The following is a 19,432-nucleotide window of genomic DNA, read 5'->3' on the forward strand; positions in this document are numbered from 1 at the left end:
GTCAACTAAAAATGTTTTTATATTTGATGGAATTCCATACCAACAGCTAACGGGAGTGGCCATGGGGACATCTGTGGCCAATACATTTGCAAATCTTGTACTTTATGTTTGGGAAAAAGAGTTTGTGCTAAATGAAAGTAATGAATATAGACATTTTATAAGTTGTTACTGTAGATTTGTTGATGACTGTTTTTTTGCATGGACAGGGACACTGTGTGAATTACAAAGCTTTATATGTTATTTGAATGCAACTACAGACTTCCTTGAATTTAAGATGAATTGTTCAGAGCAAGAAATAGTCTTTTTAGATGTTAATATTTACAAGGATAAGGGTAGGTTACAAACAATGGTTCATAGGAAGGAAGTGTTCGCTGCACGATATTTGAAAATGAATAGTATGCACCCATCATATGTTTATAAAGGGATTCTGAAATCATAGCTAATTAGAGTTAGTAGGCTTACTACAGATGATGACAGATTCCTAGAGCAAATAAATAAGATGAGGGGTGAGTTTGTCAAGAATGGTTATCTGTTATCGAATATAGATGCAGTTTACGATGAAGTCCAGAGAGGGCGTAATGGTGTTTACAAACCCGTCTTTGGCTCCTTGACTAATGGGCGCTTAGATCCTGTGTCAGTAGGTCAGGGAGAAAGATTACTAAAAAAAGATAATATTGTAAGGTTCATCACTACTTATAATAATAACACCAAGGAAGTTTGTAAAATTATAGAGAAAAATTGGGTTATACTAATGGCCCAGTCTGAATTGAAAGAGATTATAGGCTCTAAACCTAACTTCTGTTTTAGGAATGGTCAGACAATGAAACAGATGCTGTGTTTTAAGGACTTTAATAATGAGACAGCAATGGCATGGGCCAAAGCAGGTACATATAAATGCTTGAACTGCACTTGTTGTGCTGATATTTTTGAAACAACAGGAGACTATCAGCAACCTGTATCTAAATAATGTTTCACTTTTCATTGTAGAGCTGATTGTAATACAACTAATTTAGTTTATGTAGCAACTTGCTCACAATGTAATGTATTTTATGTAGGAAAAACTACAAGGAAGTTAAAAAGCAGAATAATAGAACACAAGTCCGAAATAAGAAGAAAGGTTGAAACTAATGGGCTGTTTAGGCATATACTGGACTTTCCTGCGCATAGTTTTAAGTTTAGGGCTGTTTCTGTATTAACATTAGGAATTAGGGGTGGTGATATTGATAATTATTTACAGCTAAGAGAATATGAATGGATAGTCCGGTTGCAAGCTGATAAGCCACCCGGCTTGAACAGTACTGTTAGCTTGAAACCTGTTTTAATTAAGCGACAAAAAGAAAGCTTATGATGTATTTTTGTAATATATATCTTTGTATTGTATATCATCTTGTAAGGAGATTTTGTGACCTTATGTCATATGTTTTTTAGGGATTTTGTTGAATGCATTCTTTTTATAGATGCTGTTTTTATATATTCTACATACATATGTTTTTACATGGTTTTCTATGCAAATAAGGTGTTAGCATTGTGTTTTTGTATGGCTGGCTTATCATGTGACTGAATTTGTCCTTCTATTTAAATGTGGAGAATGTTAGTCTGATTATGTGCTGATGAAGGGTGTAGACCTGAAAGCTTCCTAATAAATTTTAACCTGTGGTGACATCGGAGTTTTGAGCACTAAAAATATTAACAGTAAAATGAAGACAAATTCAAAATTCAGACGAAATGAATTAATAAGTTGGAAAACAAAGAACCACAATGCACACAGCAATGACTAGTGTAAAACAACACATGATGGGACTGGAAACACAACTCAGCACAAGATGTATGCTCAGTGAGCATAAGGGTTTGCATGCTGAAAGACACTTCAAATTTCAGTATCACAATGAGTTTAAATGTCAGTCACAGGTACAAAGATGAAACAAGAACAACTGAAATTTATCTAGATTTGTCTTCTGGCTGTTATCCACCTTCATACTGGATGGTGTCTTCAGATGATTAATTTTATCTGCAATTATCTGACTTATTCTGCAAATAATGTCTCTCTTCTGTGTTCGGCTATGGCAGGAAATGACAGCACATTCTACAAATGAAGAAAAGTCACTGCATTCATGTGGTAGGCTTTCATTAATAGGCTGCCTTACTTGGGTGCAGTAGTAGTATGAGTATTGGTAGTGGTAGTGGTTGCAGTTGCTGGAATTGTAAAATAAACAATTACCACTAACACTATCACAAGAATTACAACTACAATGCCAATAATTATTAAATTTAACTTTCTGTTGCGCCGGTTCTGATGTGTCATCACTGTTTTGGTGGTCTTAACGAAGGCATCACTCTAAAGAACAGAAAAAAAAGTGGCATTCAGTCTTCTTACAAGTTCAAGAGTTATACAAGTTAAAACTTATATTGACTGCACAGCCTGATTAGCCTGTTGAAACATGAAATCTCACTTCTGTGGGCAGCCAGGATTTGTTTACACATAACTGTCAATAGAAAGTCACTGGCAAAGAGCTGACAGAAAAAAATTCAAAGGACATACTTTAGTAAATGTTAACAATAAAAAAGTAAACTTTATGGAAAAAATAAAACATGCACATAGCTGTCCCTTTAGATAAAGAGAGCACCCCTACAATACCAGGCTACAACTCTTACCACACGTTTCGGTCACCAAACCAGGACCGAAACACTAAAGATGGAGGAGTGTCCATATTCACCAAGGATATTCACAACACCAGGCTAGGTGCCCAACAGAATGTGTCTGAAATTCTCCAGGTGCAACTAACACTAGGTAAGACTACAATCCAAACTGTAGCTTGCTACAGATCCCCCACCATGCCCCAAGATTCTCACTACACCTTTCTAAACATACTGGAAAATATTAAGATACAACCACCCGAATACTGGGTGATTTTAACTACCCTGCCATTAACTGGGAAAACTACTCATATTTCAACTCCTTTGCCCAACGGTTCTTGGAATTCATAAATTCCAACGCCCTGGATAAACTAATCCTTAGCCCCACTAGGGGCTCCAATATCCTAGACCTGGTCATTACCAACATGGGTAATCAATGCTCCACACCTATGGTCACCCCCTTGTTGGTCAGGCATGACCATAAGCTAATTACCCTTGACATCCACATCCCAGCCCCACTCCCAGTAAGGAAACCTCCGTAAAAATCTTCTCCAAAGCCAACGTCCTGCTACTCAAGTCAGAAGTGACAAACTTCATGACATCCATGCAGACAGGAAAGTTCAACCACTGAATCCTACACTAAAGCACTGTACGAGCACATCCACTCGTGCATGAATCATGCCATCCCCAATAGAACCAAGACGCTCTCCTCCAAAAAATGGAAGCCAATCTGGAGGTCCCTTGCCATAAACAAACTTTACAACAAAAGGAAGAAACTATTGCAGACAAGTGGAAAATCCCAGGATGCAAAAAAATCCCTTACCAGCCTCAGTAAGAAGCTGAGATCCCTCATAAAATCCTCCAAAGCTAGTTAGGAAAATAAAATTGCCAAAGATTCCAAAGGAAATCACAAGGCATTTTATAGCTATGTCAAGAATCTAAATGGCAATGCTCAGATCTGCTCTGAGCTACAACAGAATGGCATTAAATATACTGATCCCAAGGATATTGCCAATATCCTGGCAGATCGATTCAGTGCAAACTTCACCCCCTCTCACCCCCTAAATGGCCCATCTCAATACCGGACGATTGCCAAATTCTGGTAATAATGGCCACACAGGTAAAAAACGCACTTTCCAAAGCTAAGAATACAGCATCCATGGGACCAGACAACATCCCAGGCTGTGTACTACATAAACTGCAAAATGAACTGGCACCTCACCTAAGTGTCATGTTTAATCATAGCCTCATCTCAGGCTTCATGCCCACTGAGTGGCGCACAGCTACAGTTATCCCACTCCACAAGGGGAGATCCACCCTGGATCCCGGAAACTACCGCCCCATCATTCTGATGAGCCTGACTGCAAGGCCACGGAACGTATTATCATGTAACATATAAACAAAGACATTGGCAACCTTCAAACACTGGACTCAATGCAGTTTAGGTTCGTGAAGGGCCGATCGTGTCTCCTGAACTTGATTGATTTCTTTGAATCAGTCTCCAGAGCTGTGGACAAGGCTAAGGTTGTCCACACAGCCTATCTGGACCTCGCCAAGGCCTTCGACACCATCCCCCACTCTGGAATCATAAATAAACTTACTAAGGTGGGCATTAATCCCTATGTCACTCGATGGGTTGCCAACTGGCTTACTGACAGAACCTACACTGTAAAAGTAGTCGACTCCAAATCCAGGTCCAGACAAGTAACAAGTGGAGTACCTCAGGGTTCAGTCTTGGGACCGCTCTTGTTTGAAATCTACTTCTCTGAAGTACAGGCCAACACTAAGGGACTCTGGCTAACAAAGTTCGCAGATGACTGCAAACTGGGAGCCATTATTGAATCCCCAAATGATGAGGATATTCTACAAAAGGGCCTTACAGAAACATATGCTTGGTGCCAGAGCCATGGGTTCAAGCTCAATGCCAAGAAATGTATAGTTATCCCCTTTGGGAAAAAAACATGTACCCATGAATTACCACACAGGTGGCAGTACACTAAACACCGAAAGTGTGATAAGAGACTTAGGGACACAGGTGGACAATGGTCTCAGTTTCGATAACCACATCATCACAACAGTCAGGAAATCAGAAAATCCTTCTATGTGGCACACCTCATCACTAAGGGTTTTTCATCCAGAAAAAAGGAGGTCATTGTGCCACTGTACTCAACCCTCATTAGACCCATTATAGAGTACAACGCCCCATTTGGTATGTACCTCTCAAGACATCTGCAACAACTGGAAAGGCCGCAGAAATACCTCACTAAAAGAATCACAGGCCTAAAGTAGATGCCCTATGCTGACCATCTGCAAAAACTCCACCTATACTCTGTTGCATATCATCTACTCAGAGGCGATCTCTGCTTAACATACAAGACCATGTCAAACCCAGAGCTGCTGGACATGCTACACTTAAAGAAATCCCAATCCCTCAGAGACACACGCTCCAGGGATCTAAACCTTGTCATCACAATGAACAAAACATGCTGGAGGGATAGGTTTCTGACCCACAGACTCCCTAGACTCTGCAATAGATTGCCCATACATGTCAAGCAGAGCGCCTCTTTGGCCCTCTTCAAAAGGAACCTTGATGATTGGATGGGAGATAGGAAATTCACCCCGGGGATCACGTCAGTCGCCCTGTTAGACAGTGGTCCAGATAAGTAAATACTGTGGGAAGAAATTGCCAGTGAATTGTTATGGCTAGGCTTGTATAGGCCCTAGGGCCAATAGCCTAGTATCAACCTATGAACCTATGAAGATTGCAATAACAGAAGATCAGTATGTTTTAAATCAAAACTCTTGAAGATATTAGCAGTTTAACAACAAAATCAAATGCTCTTTACTTAATTTAAATGGTAAAACAGCAGATAATACTGTCACTTTCTATTTGTGCTTTTGATTTTATTTTGATTTTATTAACCAGGGAGGCTCACTGTAACTTTTTAGTGAAATAATATGTTTTATTTAGTTGTGATCTAACACATGGAAACTGAAGAGTTTCAGCTCTATGCCTTCATCTTTATTCTGTATTTATTTATTTATGGTTAACAGGGCAAGACTCAGTAGGCATAAGTGACTCTTTCAAAAACTACCTGCAATTACTGATCTGGTTAAGTCACTTGCCCAAAGTCACAGCCATGGGAAGAATGAGAGTCATAAGAAGATGGAGAATGTAGCCCAGGCTAACAGGGTATACATCTCATTTGTAGTTTGTTGCCTTATCTCAATAAACTGTTTTGCTTCCAAATGCATCACAGTACCTTAACTATTACTGCACACCTTTGCTTTATCAAGAACAATGTCTAAGCATACTGATAAGTGTCATAATTTTAAACTAAGGTGGACTACTGTAGCTAGTAATAACACATGGACACTACTGCCTCTCTGTTGCCTTCCTTACTGTTAGTCTTCACACGTGGCATATCCCCTTTCAAGATTGTGTGGTCTTGTCTGTGGGTGTGAAAAATAACTGCAAATTTTGTTTCCTGAGATGCACTGAATCTACTTGTAGAATGTAATCTAACTTGTCAAAAAAAAACACGACTGGGTGCAGGCAATGCTTGGCTCACCCACGGCTGACATGGTTTGATCTTGATGGTGAAGCCCAAGTGACCAAACAAAGAGTCAGCCAAGTATGAGTAAACAAGTATTCTCACACCCACGAGTAAATTAATACTGTTGTACAATACAATTTTTTTAAATAACATTTTTAAATAGCCTTTTGCTGTCCTGAGTAGTTGAGAATGGCTTAAAGTACTGTGTATGAGTGGGACAGTGGGACATGTATGTACCAATGCTTGCACAGTTGCACAATATGTTAGGTTAAGTGTACTTTCTAAAACTTTTTTTCATTAAGGGAGTCAAGGACATACATGCATCTTATTGTTTATGTGAAGATGTTCGGTAACTCCTGAAGTATTACAGGAGAGTTTGCAATACTTCTAAAATATTTGATAATACTTTTTTTTTGTTCTTTTTACTACTGTTTGGTTTTGGAGAGGGTGTTTTTCAGCCTGAGCTGGTACTTAAAAGTGTTTCATTTCTTTGCTTAGTGAAGCAGAGAGGGCAGACACTGCAGGGGTTGTAGCCTTTCATTATGGAAAATTATTATGTCTCATGTTTATTCTTCACAAAATGCATATTAACTTGTAGTTTCTTCACAAATGAATCATATAAATGTTTATGTTTATATCTAAGGAAAACTGAAACAGATGCATGATTATGCAAGATACAGTTTCATATAAACAGTAGCTTTATATCTCAGGTGCCTTACAAACTGCAATCTCTCTATTAGCAAACTGTAACTTACTAACAGAAAACTGAAGGCCAATTAAGTGCTGAGGGAGTTAAGGGATGTTATATTATGCAAAAAAAGTCTAGTTTTAGAAAGTTAATGAAGTGTGACAGGTATATGTGGAAACCAGATTAATTAACAGTACACTCTGGCCCTCTCAGGCTAGGGGATGAATCTTTCTTTGCAAGGATGTCTGTGAGATAGCATGTACTGGCATGGAATGTTACAAAGTTCAAAGATAAATGGTTAGACCAGCTGGTCTCTGTTTTACAATGCATATTTGTGAAGTGCTGGCGTGAAGTTTTAAGTGAGGATCACGAGTACCTGAATTATATAAAAATTAATTATTTGTTAAATGTAATGCAACATCAGAGTTCTGCATGCATGCAAGTGATAAGAAAAGATATATGTAATGTTTTTTTTTCTTTGTTTTTTGAGCCTGATTTTGGCAGGCAGTCTTCCAGCACTATTTATGGAATAAACAAGTACTTTGCACATCCTGAAGAGTCATTCTTGACTGAGTCAAAAATGTAAAATATCTTTATTATTTACACTGTACTTTAACAGTTGGTGCCTTAAGACTCAGATTCTGAACTTTGGTATTACTGCAGGGCAGTGTGGAATAAATTATAAGGTACTTTGTGTCAAGGGTGGTACACTCAAGACAGAAGGCTACAAGGTAAGTGGTATGAGACAAGTTTTGTGCTGTTTTATGTTGTTGTTGTGTCTTTCGGCTTTTCCCAGTTAGGGGTCACCACAGTGGAACTCCGGTCCGCTAATGATTGGCAGTAGATTTTTACATGCCGAGTTGCTGGCTCTGACACACAACCTTCAACGAAGGTACGCCCATTCACGCATGTCTCCACACAGAAGATGCTCTAGCTGAGAATCGAACAGGACAACGTCTAACTGTGAAGCGACAACGCTACCGCAGCACCACCACCGCAGTTTTTGTGTTGTTTTATGTACGAGTGAAAAATAATTAAGTTCATGCGATGGTGGTGCTGCAGTAGCGTTGTCGCCTCACAGTAAGACGCTGTCCGGTTCGATTCTCAGCTAGAGCGTCTTCTGCGTGGAGACATGCGTGAATGGGCGTACCTTCATTGAAGGTTGTGCGTCAGGCCTGGCAAGCCGGTACGTAAAAACAACTGCCAATCATTAGCGGACCGGAGTTCCACTGTGGCAACCCCTAACCGGGAAAAGCCGAAAGACACAATGAGCCTATAGCATGTTTGCAGCACCACCACCGCAGTTTTTGTGTTGTTTTATGTACGAGTGAAAAATAATTAAGTTCATGAGCCTATAGCATGTTTAAACGTTTCCTCTGTCATTATAAAACAGAATTCCTACCCTTTCTTCCCTGTATGGTGTTTGAATTGGCATAGTCATTTTTGCTGAATTACCAGGATCCAGAATCTACAAGGTAAGTCTTAAGAGGGAAAATAGGAACTAAGTTAATAGGCAGGATCAAATCACTGCAAAGGGAACACACCTGCATATTTTATGCATCATAACAATGGGAAGGAAAGAGTACAGTTTTGTACCTACCATAAATGTAGATGTCCGATAGGCATGCAACTGCAGTCCTGACATATGGGTTGTCCTGCCTCAGGCAGCCTTTCGGTTGGCCGGATTCCAAAGTCTGGGTCCGGTGTCGGCTGATGTCACCCCTTCCCTGATGTCAGAGCGCCTGGGGTATAAAAGCGTCAGCCAACGCCATCTTCTTCAGTGTTTCTTGCCCCAGATGCCAGGTGCCCTCTAAGAAAGGCTAAATTTGGAGAGAAAGAGAAAATTCCAAACATGCACAGCAATAAAAACAAATACACCATAAAAGATAAACCCCAGCTAGCTAAAAAGAGTGATTGATACCCAAGGAATACCACAGTGGGGTAGGAGGGAGGGAAAACCTGACTGCAGTTGCATGCCTATCGGACATCTACATTTATGGTAGGTACAAAACTGTACTATGTCCTTCAAGGATGCAACTGCAGTCCTGACATATGGGTAGAATACCATAGCCAAGCTGGGGGTGGTAGGAACTATGTGAAAGATGGTGTAGCTAACAAGCCCTGCAGGACAGCAGTAGCAAATCCTGCTCTGGATCTGGAGTATAAAGGCAGATTGTAATGTTTGGAAAATGTATGCACGGAGCTCCATGTAGCAGCTTCTAAAATGTCCTTTGTAGCCACCCCTCTTAAAAATGCTGTGGAGGTGGCTGTTGCTCTGGTGGAATGAGGCCTGATGTTAGCTGGCACAGTTTTTTCATGAAAAGAGTAACAGAATCGAATGCAATTTCCTATCCATTTAGAAATTGTCTGTTTGGAAATTGCTTTTCCCTGTACTCCAGCAGCATAAGCTACAAAGAGCTGGTCAGATTTTCTGTAAGACTTTGTTCTGTCCAAGTAGTAGCGCAACTGTCTGTGTATATCCAGGGTGTGCAAAAGTCTCTCTCCTTTATTCTGTGGATTTGGAAAGAAGGTAGGCAGGTGAATAGCTTGGTTCAGTGAAACCCTGGATACCACTTTTGGCATGAAGGAAGGATTGGTTCTCAAAGAAACTCTGTCCTGATGAAAAATGAGAAATGGTTGTACTGCCATGAGGGCCTGTAACGCAGAGACTCTTCTTGCTGAGGTTACTGCTAGAAGGAAAGCTGTCTTCCAAGACAGGAATTGTAGTTCTGAAGATGCTGCTGGTTCAAAAGGAGGCAAAGTTATTTTTTCCAATATGAAGTTGAGGTCCCATGCAGGCACTGGTGGTTTCCTTGGAGGGTTGATGTTTTTTATTCCTCTTAGAAACTGTCTTAGCAGTGGGTGAGAAAATACAGGAGGATCAGTGTTGTACTCTGCTGATATTGCTGAAGCGTGTATTTTTATGGAAGAATAAGAAAGGCCATTGTGGAGCATTTCAGCCAAGTATTCTAAGATATGTGGAATGCTCATCACTGTTGGATCTTGACCCTTATTGGTATTCCAGATACAAAATATTTTCCATTTTGGTGAGTACGCCTTTCTAGTGGAAGGTCTGCGAGCTTCCAGGATGATATCCTTTACCCTTTTGGAGAGTGTATCCTGACGAGGAGTCAAGGTATCTTCCAAGCTGTTAGCTGCAAGGTTTGTAGGCTGGAATGCAGAGTCCTGTAATTGTGCTGTGTCAGAAGAAGTGGCCATTGAGGTAGAGGCCGTGGCTTCGTGTGTGTCACGATCCTTAGCAATGGGTACCAGTGTTGTCTTGGCCAGTCCGGAGCTATCAGGATGACTTTTGGTTGCTCTGTCCTGATCTTCAGTAAGACCTTGGTCATTAAAGGAAGAGGTGGGAATGCATATACTGTTAGAGAGTTCCAGCTGAAGGAGAGAGCGTCCACTTTCCATGCTTGAGGATGGTATGTCCTTGTGCAGAATTTCTTCAAATGATGATTGTGGTGGGAGGCAAAAGATCTATGTCCGGCCTTCCCCATGCTTGTGTTATCTGAAGAAATATGTCTGGGTGCAACATCCATTCGTGTGGATCCATGATGCTTCTGCTTAGGCTGTCCACCAGTACATTGTCCTTTCCTGGTACGAACTGGGATTGCAGCTCTATATCTAATTTCAGGGAAAGATCCCAGAGATTCATTGCCAGTCTGCAAAGAGGGTAGGAATGGGTACCTCCTTGCTTGTTTATGTACCACATAACTGTGGTATTGTCTGTCTTTATTAGTAGTTGTCCTTGATGCAGGAACTTTTCGAATGCCTCGATTGCATGTATCACTGCCAGCATTTCTTTTTGGTTGATGTGCAGGTGCATTTCTTTTTGTGTCCATTGCCCTTGAATGCATTTGCCCTCCATGTGCGCCCCCCATCCATGGTCTGAGGCGTCTGTTGTGATGGTTTGGCTTGTATGAGGCTTGCTGAAAGGCAGACCTTTGTTCATCTGGCTTGTTTGAGCCCACCACAGAAATTCCTTTTGAAGGCATGGAATGAGGGGGATCAATGTTTCTAGGCTGTGGCTGTGTTGAGACCATAGACTTTTTAAATACCATTGTAGTTTCCTCATATGCAGCCTTGCCTGCGGAATCGGAAGAATACAAGATGCCATGAAACCCAGGGCCTGCAGGATTTTCCTTGCAGTCATCTGGGTTTGTATTGACAGATTTTTGAAATATTCTGGTAATTGTTCTTGTTTTTCTTCTGTGAGAAAAGCCATTTGGGTGCTTGTATCCAGTTTTGCACCCAGGAAGATTATTTGTTGGGAAGGTATGAGTCTTGACTTCTGAATGTTGACTGTGTATCCCAAGGCCTGTAGTAGGCGAATGACATAGTTCAAGTGTTTTAACAAGGCTTGTTGGCTGTCCCCTTGTATAAGGCAGTCGTCCAGGTATGGGTATATCTGAATCCCCTGAAGTCTGCAATGTGCAATTACTGATGCCAGGCATTTCGTGAATACTCTGGGTGCAGTAGATAAGCCAAAGGGCAATGCTGAGAACTGATAATGCTCTGAACCTGCAAGAAATCTGAGGTGTCTTCTGCAACTTTGTCTGATAGGGACATGCAGGTATGCCCCCTTGAGGTCTAGAGTTACCAGCCAAGACCCCTTGCCCAGCATGGGAAGGAGTTGCTGTAAGGTTAGCATTTTGAATTTTGGCACGATGAGATAAGTATTCAGTGCGGACAAGTCCAGAATAGGTCTCCATTGCTTTTCTTTTCTTTTCTTGGAACAAGGAACAGTCTTGAGTAAAATCCTTGGCCTTGTTCTGTGAAATGAACCTTTTCTATTGCTTTCATTTGTAATAGTTTTGAAATTTGCTTGAATGCCTCTGCCCCTTGATTTGGTGGCAGGTTTGGCATGCCTTGTCTTTTTGGTAATGTATGGAAATGGAATCTGTATCCTTTGTCTATTATTTGCAGTATCCATTTGTCCTTTGTGATATTGTGCCAATTTTTTGAGAATAATGATAGCTTTCCGCCCAAAGGTGCTTCCAATTGAGCCCTGGTCGGCGGAGTCAAAATCAAGTCATTGAGTTTGTCCTTGTGCAGTAGTTGCAGGTCCTCCACTACCTCTCTGGTTAGGAGGCTGCCATTGACGTCCTCTGTAGGAGCTTCGAGCTTGCCCTCTACCTCTTTCACGTCTGTTTCTGCCTCTTTGAAATTTATCTGTGTCTGGAAAGGACCAATTTTTAGAAGGCCAATTCCTGCTGAACCTTGGAGGTTGTACCTGGAGGAAATCTTTGACTGTTTGTACTGATTTAGCCTTTTCCTCTATTTTCTTTAAAACCTCTTGAGCAGTAGTACCAAATAACTTTTGTTTTTCTAGTGGTGCCTCCAGTAGCTTAGCTTTAACATGATCTGGCAATGTTTGTTCCTTTAGCCAAGCATGTCTATGTATGACTGCACCTGTCATTGTTGACCTACATGAAGCTTCCAATGCATCATATCCACACTGTAAGAAATGGTTGCTAACCTGTTGTGTATTATGCACCAAATCCTGCAATGCCTTACGATCTAGTGGCACAGGTGAGGTTAGTTTTTTATGCAAGTCATCTAACAGATACTCTTGATACTGTATTGAAATTGAAAATTTAATGCCCTCATAGAAAGAGTGGAAGAAGTATACACTTTTTTACCCCATCTTTCTAAAGCCCTGGAATCCCTTTCGGAAGGTAGTGGATTCTTTGCAGTGGTGGCTGTAACCCCTTTAGGGCCCTGAGAAATGGTCTCTGGGTCAGCTGAGTGGCCCTTGTAAAGGAATTGATGTGTGTCTGGGACCCTGTAGTACCTGTCTGGTTTGACAGGAGCCGGAGGGAGGGAGTCAGGGGAAACACTTGACTCAGAGTACACATCATCTAAAACATTTAATACTGGAGGAATAGCCAAAGGTCTATGCTGAGCCAAATGTAGACAATCCCTTAACCTTTTCCTAGAGTCTGAGAATTCCTGGCCTTGCCATTTGAAATGCTCTCTCATGGAATGAAGCGTTTCCCCAAAGGAAAACTCTTTGGGAGGGGAGGCAGAGGGAACAGATTCCTCTGCATCAGAATCCTCGTAGGTCGGAAAGGCCTCCTCCTGGTAGTCTGAATGGGCAGAGTCACCTGAGGCCTCATCAGAAGACTGGGGATCTACCTGCTCCACCCTGGGCCTTTTGTCTGAAGGTGGTTGAGAGCCCCTATCTGGATGTGGCTGAGAACCCCTGATTAAGGAAATAAGGTCTTCAGCTAAACTTAAAATCTGTGAACAAGTAGTGGATCCCTGAGAAATAGTCTTTGGAGGGAGAGACTTAGGCTGTTTAGCAGTTTTTGCACGTGTAAAAGCCTTAATAGACATGGACACTGGAGGCCTGGCTGCCCCATGTGCTGGAGTAGTTTTATCAACAGAGATGGTGTCGGGAATTTCCTGAGCTTCGGCCTCAGTTTGGAATTCTATAACCGGCACTGCGCTCGCCTCCGGTACCGATGTTACCGGTTGTGCGGTGTCGTCGGTTTGAAGCAGTTGAGAGAGACCGAGACACTCGCGGTAGGCCTAAGCGTGGTGTCGGCCGAAACCACGGACCGCGTGTGTCGTTCCTTATCCTTCCGTTTTTTGGGTAAATGTGCTGTCGGAAGCTCCGACGGCATGATATAACAGAATTCTTCCCCAAAATATTCCTCTGCAAACTCTGCCCGACGCCTAAGAGTGTGCTTATTGAAGGAAGCACAGGCTGTACAGGCCGAGACGTCGTGGTCTGGGCCTAGGCAGGGTAAGCAGTAAGAGTGGAAATCCTTATGAGGTATTTGTTTTCCACAAGTTAAACAATTATTAACTTTAACAGTTTTATCTGACATCGGCTGAGGCAAGAAAAGATCCCCAATGGGGTACTTAGCTTTTTTGAAGACTTCGGTAAGTGAAATCACAGGAGCTGGCCGACTGGCACTTGCGAACTGCTTCTGCTTCGGGCACCACGCGGCAAGAAAGACTGAAGAAGATGGCATCGGCTGACGCTTTTATACCCCAGGCGCTCTGACGTCGGGGAAGGGGCGACATCAGCCGACGCCGGACCCAGACTTTAGAATCCGGCCGACCGAAGGGCTGCCTGAGGCAGGACGACCCATATGTCAGGACTGCAGTTGCATCCTTGAAGGACATTTGTAAGTATTCGATTGAGTGGTTTCAGCTTACTAAAATTGCTGTGTTCTAGTATTTCCATTAAATGGAACTTATAAGGATAAATGAAGTAATTTCTGGGGTATTTTGGAAGAAAAGAAAAACAAAATAAATGGGGAACAATGGGCAGTATTTTATTTTTGGTATAATGAAGATCTTAAAAGGAATCAGTATTCAGTGGATTACAGGACACTAATAAATTATTACAAGAGGTGAAAGATGTTAAGAAAGCAGTACAGACCACTAAAAAGGGATCCTTTTATCCGTCTTGGCAGTTTAGCAAAAACTGGGGATGGTCAAAAAGTAGAGACTTCAGAAGAAGATGATAATCCTCCAGTAGCAACTGCATCCCCACCCCCATATGAACTGGTACTGGCACCATCTGTGCAAGATTCCACTCTTTCTCAGAACCCTGAATTTTGGTCAACTCTCCAATGGACATCTGGTCAGCATGGTACTGTTACATCTCAGTCTAGTTTCCCTGTTCAACCCTCATCTTCAGAAAAGGCATCTGCAGTTAGGGAGGTTTTTTTCTTCTTCCTCTCATTTTCAGCAACCTTCTACCTCTCCAATAAGAACATTAATATCTGACACACATGTGGCTCTCCACACACACTCACATGATAGGGTAGGACAAGTGGCCATTGCCTCTGGAGAGGCTCTTTTGGCACCACTAAGAGAAATACTGGGGGCTAACAATAGCTTGTCCATTGTCTCTGGACCCCTGCTGATTTGCATACTATGTCCAAAAGTTTTCCAAATATTAGAGAAGACCCATTAAGGCTTAAGGAGGAACTAAAAGCTATAAAAGAATGGTATAACCCTACTTTGACAAATTTAAACCAACCGCTTTGGGTAATCACTTCATATGAAATAAGAACAAAGTTACTTGAAGAGGCTGAAATAACAGATTTTACTCTCACAGAGAATGCACTTATAGACAAAAAGACAAGGTTGTTCAATAAAATTAGATAAGCGTGTCAAGTTAAGACAGACTGGTCTAAGACACAGGCATGTAAGCAAAAAAATGTTAAACTCCTGCAGATTATTTGAGCCACCTAAAAGAAGTGTTGCTCGACATTCAGAAATTCCAGATCCAGAAGGGCAAGCTAAGCCAGCTATTGAAGCTTCTTTTGTGCTGGGTCTACAAGCCCCTGCACAAAATCAAATAAAACAAGTGCTATAGACTGGCAGGGAAAGGAGTTGGGAGTCCTTATTAAATGCTGCAAATCACTGTACTAAGTACCATGAAAAATGAATGCAGAGAGTCTAAGATACCTGGACTGAATGGCAGACAAATTATAACAATACTGCATTTCCCCCACCAACTCCTCAAATTGGAAGGAGTCAGAAATTACCATACTGACTATGTCAGAATAATGAAATAGAAATAAATATTGTGCCTCTGCTGCCAAAAGATCAAAAGGGAACATATGTTAAGGTACAAATAAAAGGAAATTCCTTTCCTGGTATATACTGGAGCCACTAGATTTGTATCAAACGTTACTTCAGATAGTCCGATACCAGTATCAAAACATAAAGTAAAAGCAGCTGAAGCAACAAATGCTACAGGATATGTAACAGTAGCATTTGTAACAGTAGCAACAAATGCTACTGTTACACATCTTGTTTCAGAACTTATACCTATTTCACTAGGGCCTACCGAAGAAAGGTATTCTTTCTTTTTGAGTACTACTGTACCGGGGAACTTGCTAGGGAGAAATCTGTTATGCAAACCAGGCTGTACTATTTACTGTACACCAGAAGGGGTATATATGGATGTTCTAACAGAATCAGAGGAGGAGTATTAGCAGTCTTAGCACACGCTGAGGAACAGCCTGTTGAAGGTATACAGACAGCTGAAGAACTGTTGCAGCAGCTACCTGCTAACTTATGGGTTAAACTTGTTAAAAGTAGGTATATTAACATCTGCAGAACCAGTAAAAATAAAACTGGATCCATGTAAACTTCTCTCGTATAGTTCCAAAGTATACACTGAAACCAGAAGCAGAGCAGGGAATCAAACCTGCAATTCAGCCCTTAATACAACAAGGAATAATAGTGCCAGCTAAAAGCCCTTGCAATACTTCTATTCTTCTTGTAAAGAAGCCAGGAAAGGATGCTTATAGGTTTGTGCAAGATTTGAGAGCTGTAAACAATGCAGTATTACCAACTTTTCCTGTGGTTCCAAATCCAGCAAAAATATTGAGTTGTATACCACCTACAGCAAAATACTTTTTGTGATAGATCTGTGTCCATCATTCATTTTTATAACTATCCGCCCTGAAAGTCAGTTTCTGTTTGCTTTACCTTATAAGCAACTTTTCCTGTGGTTCCAAATCCAGCAAAAATATTGAGTTGTATATCACCTACGGCAAAATATTTTTTGTGACTTACGGCAAAATATTTCTGATAGATCTGTGTTCATCATTCTTTTTTACAGCTATCCACCCTGAAAGTCAGTTTCTGTTTGCTTTTCCTTATAAGCGACAGCAGTATATGTGGGCATGCTTACCACAGGGATACACTGACTCTCCTTCATTATTTTCTCAGATTATGAAAAAAGGATTTGGAAGATGTGACATTTCCAGGTGGGTCTGTGTTAGAGCAATATGTTGATGATTTACTAATAGCATCTGATTCTTTTCAGCAGTGTCAGCAGGATAAATCTTTAATCTATCCTTGCAGAAAAAGAACAGAAGGTGTTAACAGAAAAGTTACAGCTATGGTCATCTCAGGTATGTTATCTTAGTCATCTGACATCTCAGGGTAGCAGGCAGATGCTACCACATCATACTGAGGCAATAGCTAAAGTCCCACGACCAACTACTTAGTGTCAGCTTAGATTTTTCTTAGATATGACAGGATACTGCAGACAGTGGATTTCTAACAATGCAGGAATTGCTAAACCTATGACAAATGTTTTAAAACAGGATACACCAGAGCCCCTCCCTTAGAAAGTACAGTTGTGTACACCTACCATAAATGTAGATGTTCGAGTGTATTCATTGTTGCAGTCATCACATTTAGGTTATCCCAGCTAAAGTAGCCCTCGGTCGGCCTGAATACCAGAGACTCAGTATTTTTGTGTCGGTTGCTGTCGCTCCAGGACTGATGTCAGGTCGTCAGTAGTATAAAGTAAAACAGCTGACGCCATTACATCAATTTTTGTTGCCCTAACCTGTCAGGAGCCCCAGTAGGAGCCATGTTCTTGTGGAAGAACCCCACCAGTGGAAAATAAATACCAATATGTCCCTTGTAAGGAAAGAGAAGAAAGGGGGGATAGAGGGAGGGAAAAGTACAGTTGTGTACCTACCATAAATGTAGATGTTCGAGTGTATTCTCTGTTGCAGTCATTACTCTTGGGTTATCCTGCTGGCAGGCTACCCGCAGTCGGCCAGAATTCCAAAGTCTAGGTCCGGCGTCGGTTGCTGTCGCCATGTCCCTGACGTCAGTGCGCCAGGGGTATAGAAGATGCAGCCGACGACATTTTCTTCAGTTTTTCTTGCCCCAGATGTCAGGTGCCCCAAATAGGTAGGCTGAAAAATATAGCAATAAGAAATGCATGCACAAAAATAAAATTTAATTCATCTACAAGCAAATACACCAAAAAGGTTTTATAGGATAGAGAAGTGCAGATAAGTCCCAGCAAAGAGAAGGGGGATGGTGGGTGGGTAACCTGGACTGCAACAGTGAATACACTCGAACATCTACATTTATGATAGGTACACAACTGAACTATGTTCATCGAGTTTCACTGTAGCAGTCATTACTCTTGGGTTGAATCCCAAAGCTGAGGATGGGTGGCTGGGCTAAATACGATTAGGAGAGGCTATGAGGCCCTGCAGAAAATACCGTTTTGTACCTGCAGCATAGGACACAAAGAGTTGTTCTGATTTTCTGAAAGGCTTTGTTCTGTCCAAATAATAACGTAGTTGTCTGTGGATGTCCAAGGAATGTAGTAGCCTCTCCCCTTTGTTTTGACGATTGGGGTAAAAGGTAGGTAAGTGGATAGTTTGATTCAAGACTACCCTGGATACTACCTTTGGCATAAAGGAAGGATTGGTTCGTAAGGAAACTCTGTCCTGATGGAAAATGATGAAAGGCTGTACAGCCATGAGGGCTTGTAGTTCTGAAACCCTGCGAGCTGAGGTGATAGCCAGCAGAAAGGCTGTTTTCCAGGATAAATACTGTAGTTCCGTTGAGGCAGCTGGCTCAAAAGGAGCCAAAGTCAGTTTCTCTAGAATGAAATTGAGATCCCAAGCAGGCACTGGTTGTTTCCTTGGGGGTTTTATATTTTTAGCCTTTCTGAGGAACTGTCTTAAGAGGGGGTGTGAGAATAAAGGGGGATCAGTGTTGTATTCTGCAGAAATGGCTGAGGCATGGATTTTTATGGAAGAGAACGAGAGTCCACTGCTTAGCATTTCAGCTAGGTACTGTAATATTTGAGGTAAATTCAGTATTTCAGGGTTCTGGCCCTTTTTCTCATTCCAAGCACAAAACCGTTTCCATTTGGCGGAGTAGGCTTTTCTAGTAGAGGGTCTTCTGGCCTCCAAAATGACATCCTGTACCTCCTTGGAGAGTAGGGTCTGTTGTGATTTTAAGGAATGTTCCATGCGGCTAGATTGAGTGATTTCAGCTGACTGTGAAGAGTTTTGAAGTTGTGCTGAGTCAGTAGAAGAGGCATTAGAGGCAGGATCTATGGTGGGGAATGCGTCAAGCTCCTCAGGAGTGGGTAACAGTGATGTATTGGCCAGTCTGGAGCGATGAGAATCATCTTTGGTCTGTCTGCTCTGGTTTTCAGTAGAACTTTGGGCAGCAGAAGAAGAGGTGGAAAGGCATAAACTGTCATTGTTGTCCAACTGAAAGAGAGTGCGTCCACTTTAAAGGCCTGTGGATGAAAGGTCCTTGAGCAGATCTTTGCCAATTGGTGATTTCTGTGGGAGGCAAAGAGATCTATGTCTGGCCTTCCCCATGCTTGAGTTATCTGTGAAAAAACTTGAGGATGCAACTTCCATTCGTGTGGATCTGTCATATTTCTGCTTAGGTTGTCTGCCAGCGTGTTTTCCTTGCCTGGCAAGAACTGTGCTTGAAGTTCGATTTGCCATTCTAGAGCCGTGTTCCAAAGAGACATGGCTAGCCTGCATAGGGGGTATGAATGAGTTCCTCCCTGTTTGTTTATGTACCACATTACTGTGGTGTTGTCTGTCCTTATCAATAGCTGGCCTGGATGCAGCAGGGCTTTGAAAGCTATAATAGCATTTATTACTGCTAGCATTTCCTTTTGATTGATGTGTAGGTGCCTTTCCTTTTGGGACCATCTGCCCTGAATGCACCGATCTGTCATGTGTGCCCCCCAGGCGTAATCCGAGGCATCTGTTGTGATGAG

The 19,432-nt window shown here is 41.7% G+C and overlaps 1 protein-coding gene across 3 annotated transcripts in view; it reads right to left on the reverse strand.

The window, feature by feature from the left end:
* Positions 1-1,708: 1,708 nt before the first annotated feature.
* Positions 1,709-19,432, reverse strand: part of VAMP5 (vesicle associated membrane protein 5) — a 432,229-nt gene continuing 414,505 nt past the window's right edge. For 2 of the 3 annotated variants that reach the window (XM_044084293.1, XM_044084292.1), the window contains exon 3: positions 1,776-2,335. In XM_044084293.1, the coding sequence (XP_043940228.1) occupies positions 2,141-2,335 (195 nt within the window). In that variant the 3' untranslated portion in view covers positions 1,776-2,140. Of the gene's footprint in view, positions 2,336-19,432 lie in introns of all 3 variants that reach the window. The other variant, XM_044084291.1, reaches the window with a different exon arrangement.

This window comes from Protopterus annectens, chromosome 9.part0 (genome assembly GCF_019279795.1).
Source record: "Protopterus annectens isolate FY-2018-M chromosome 9.part0, PAN1.0, whole genome shotgun sequence".
Lineage (NCBI taxonomy): Eukaryota > Metazoa > Chordata > Ceratodontiformes > Protopteridae > Protopterus > Protopterus annectens.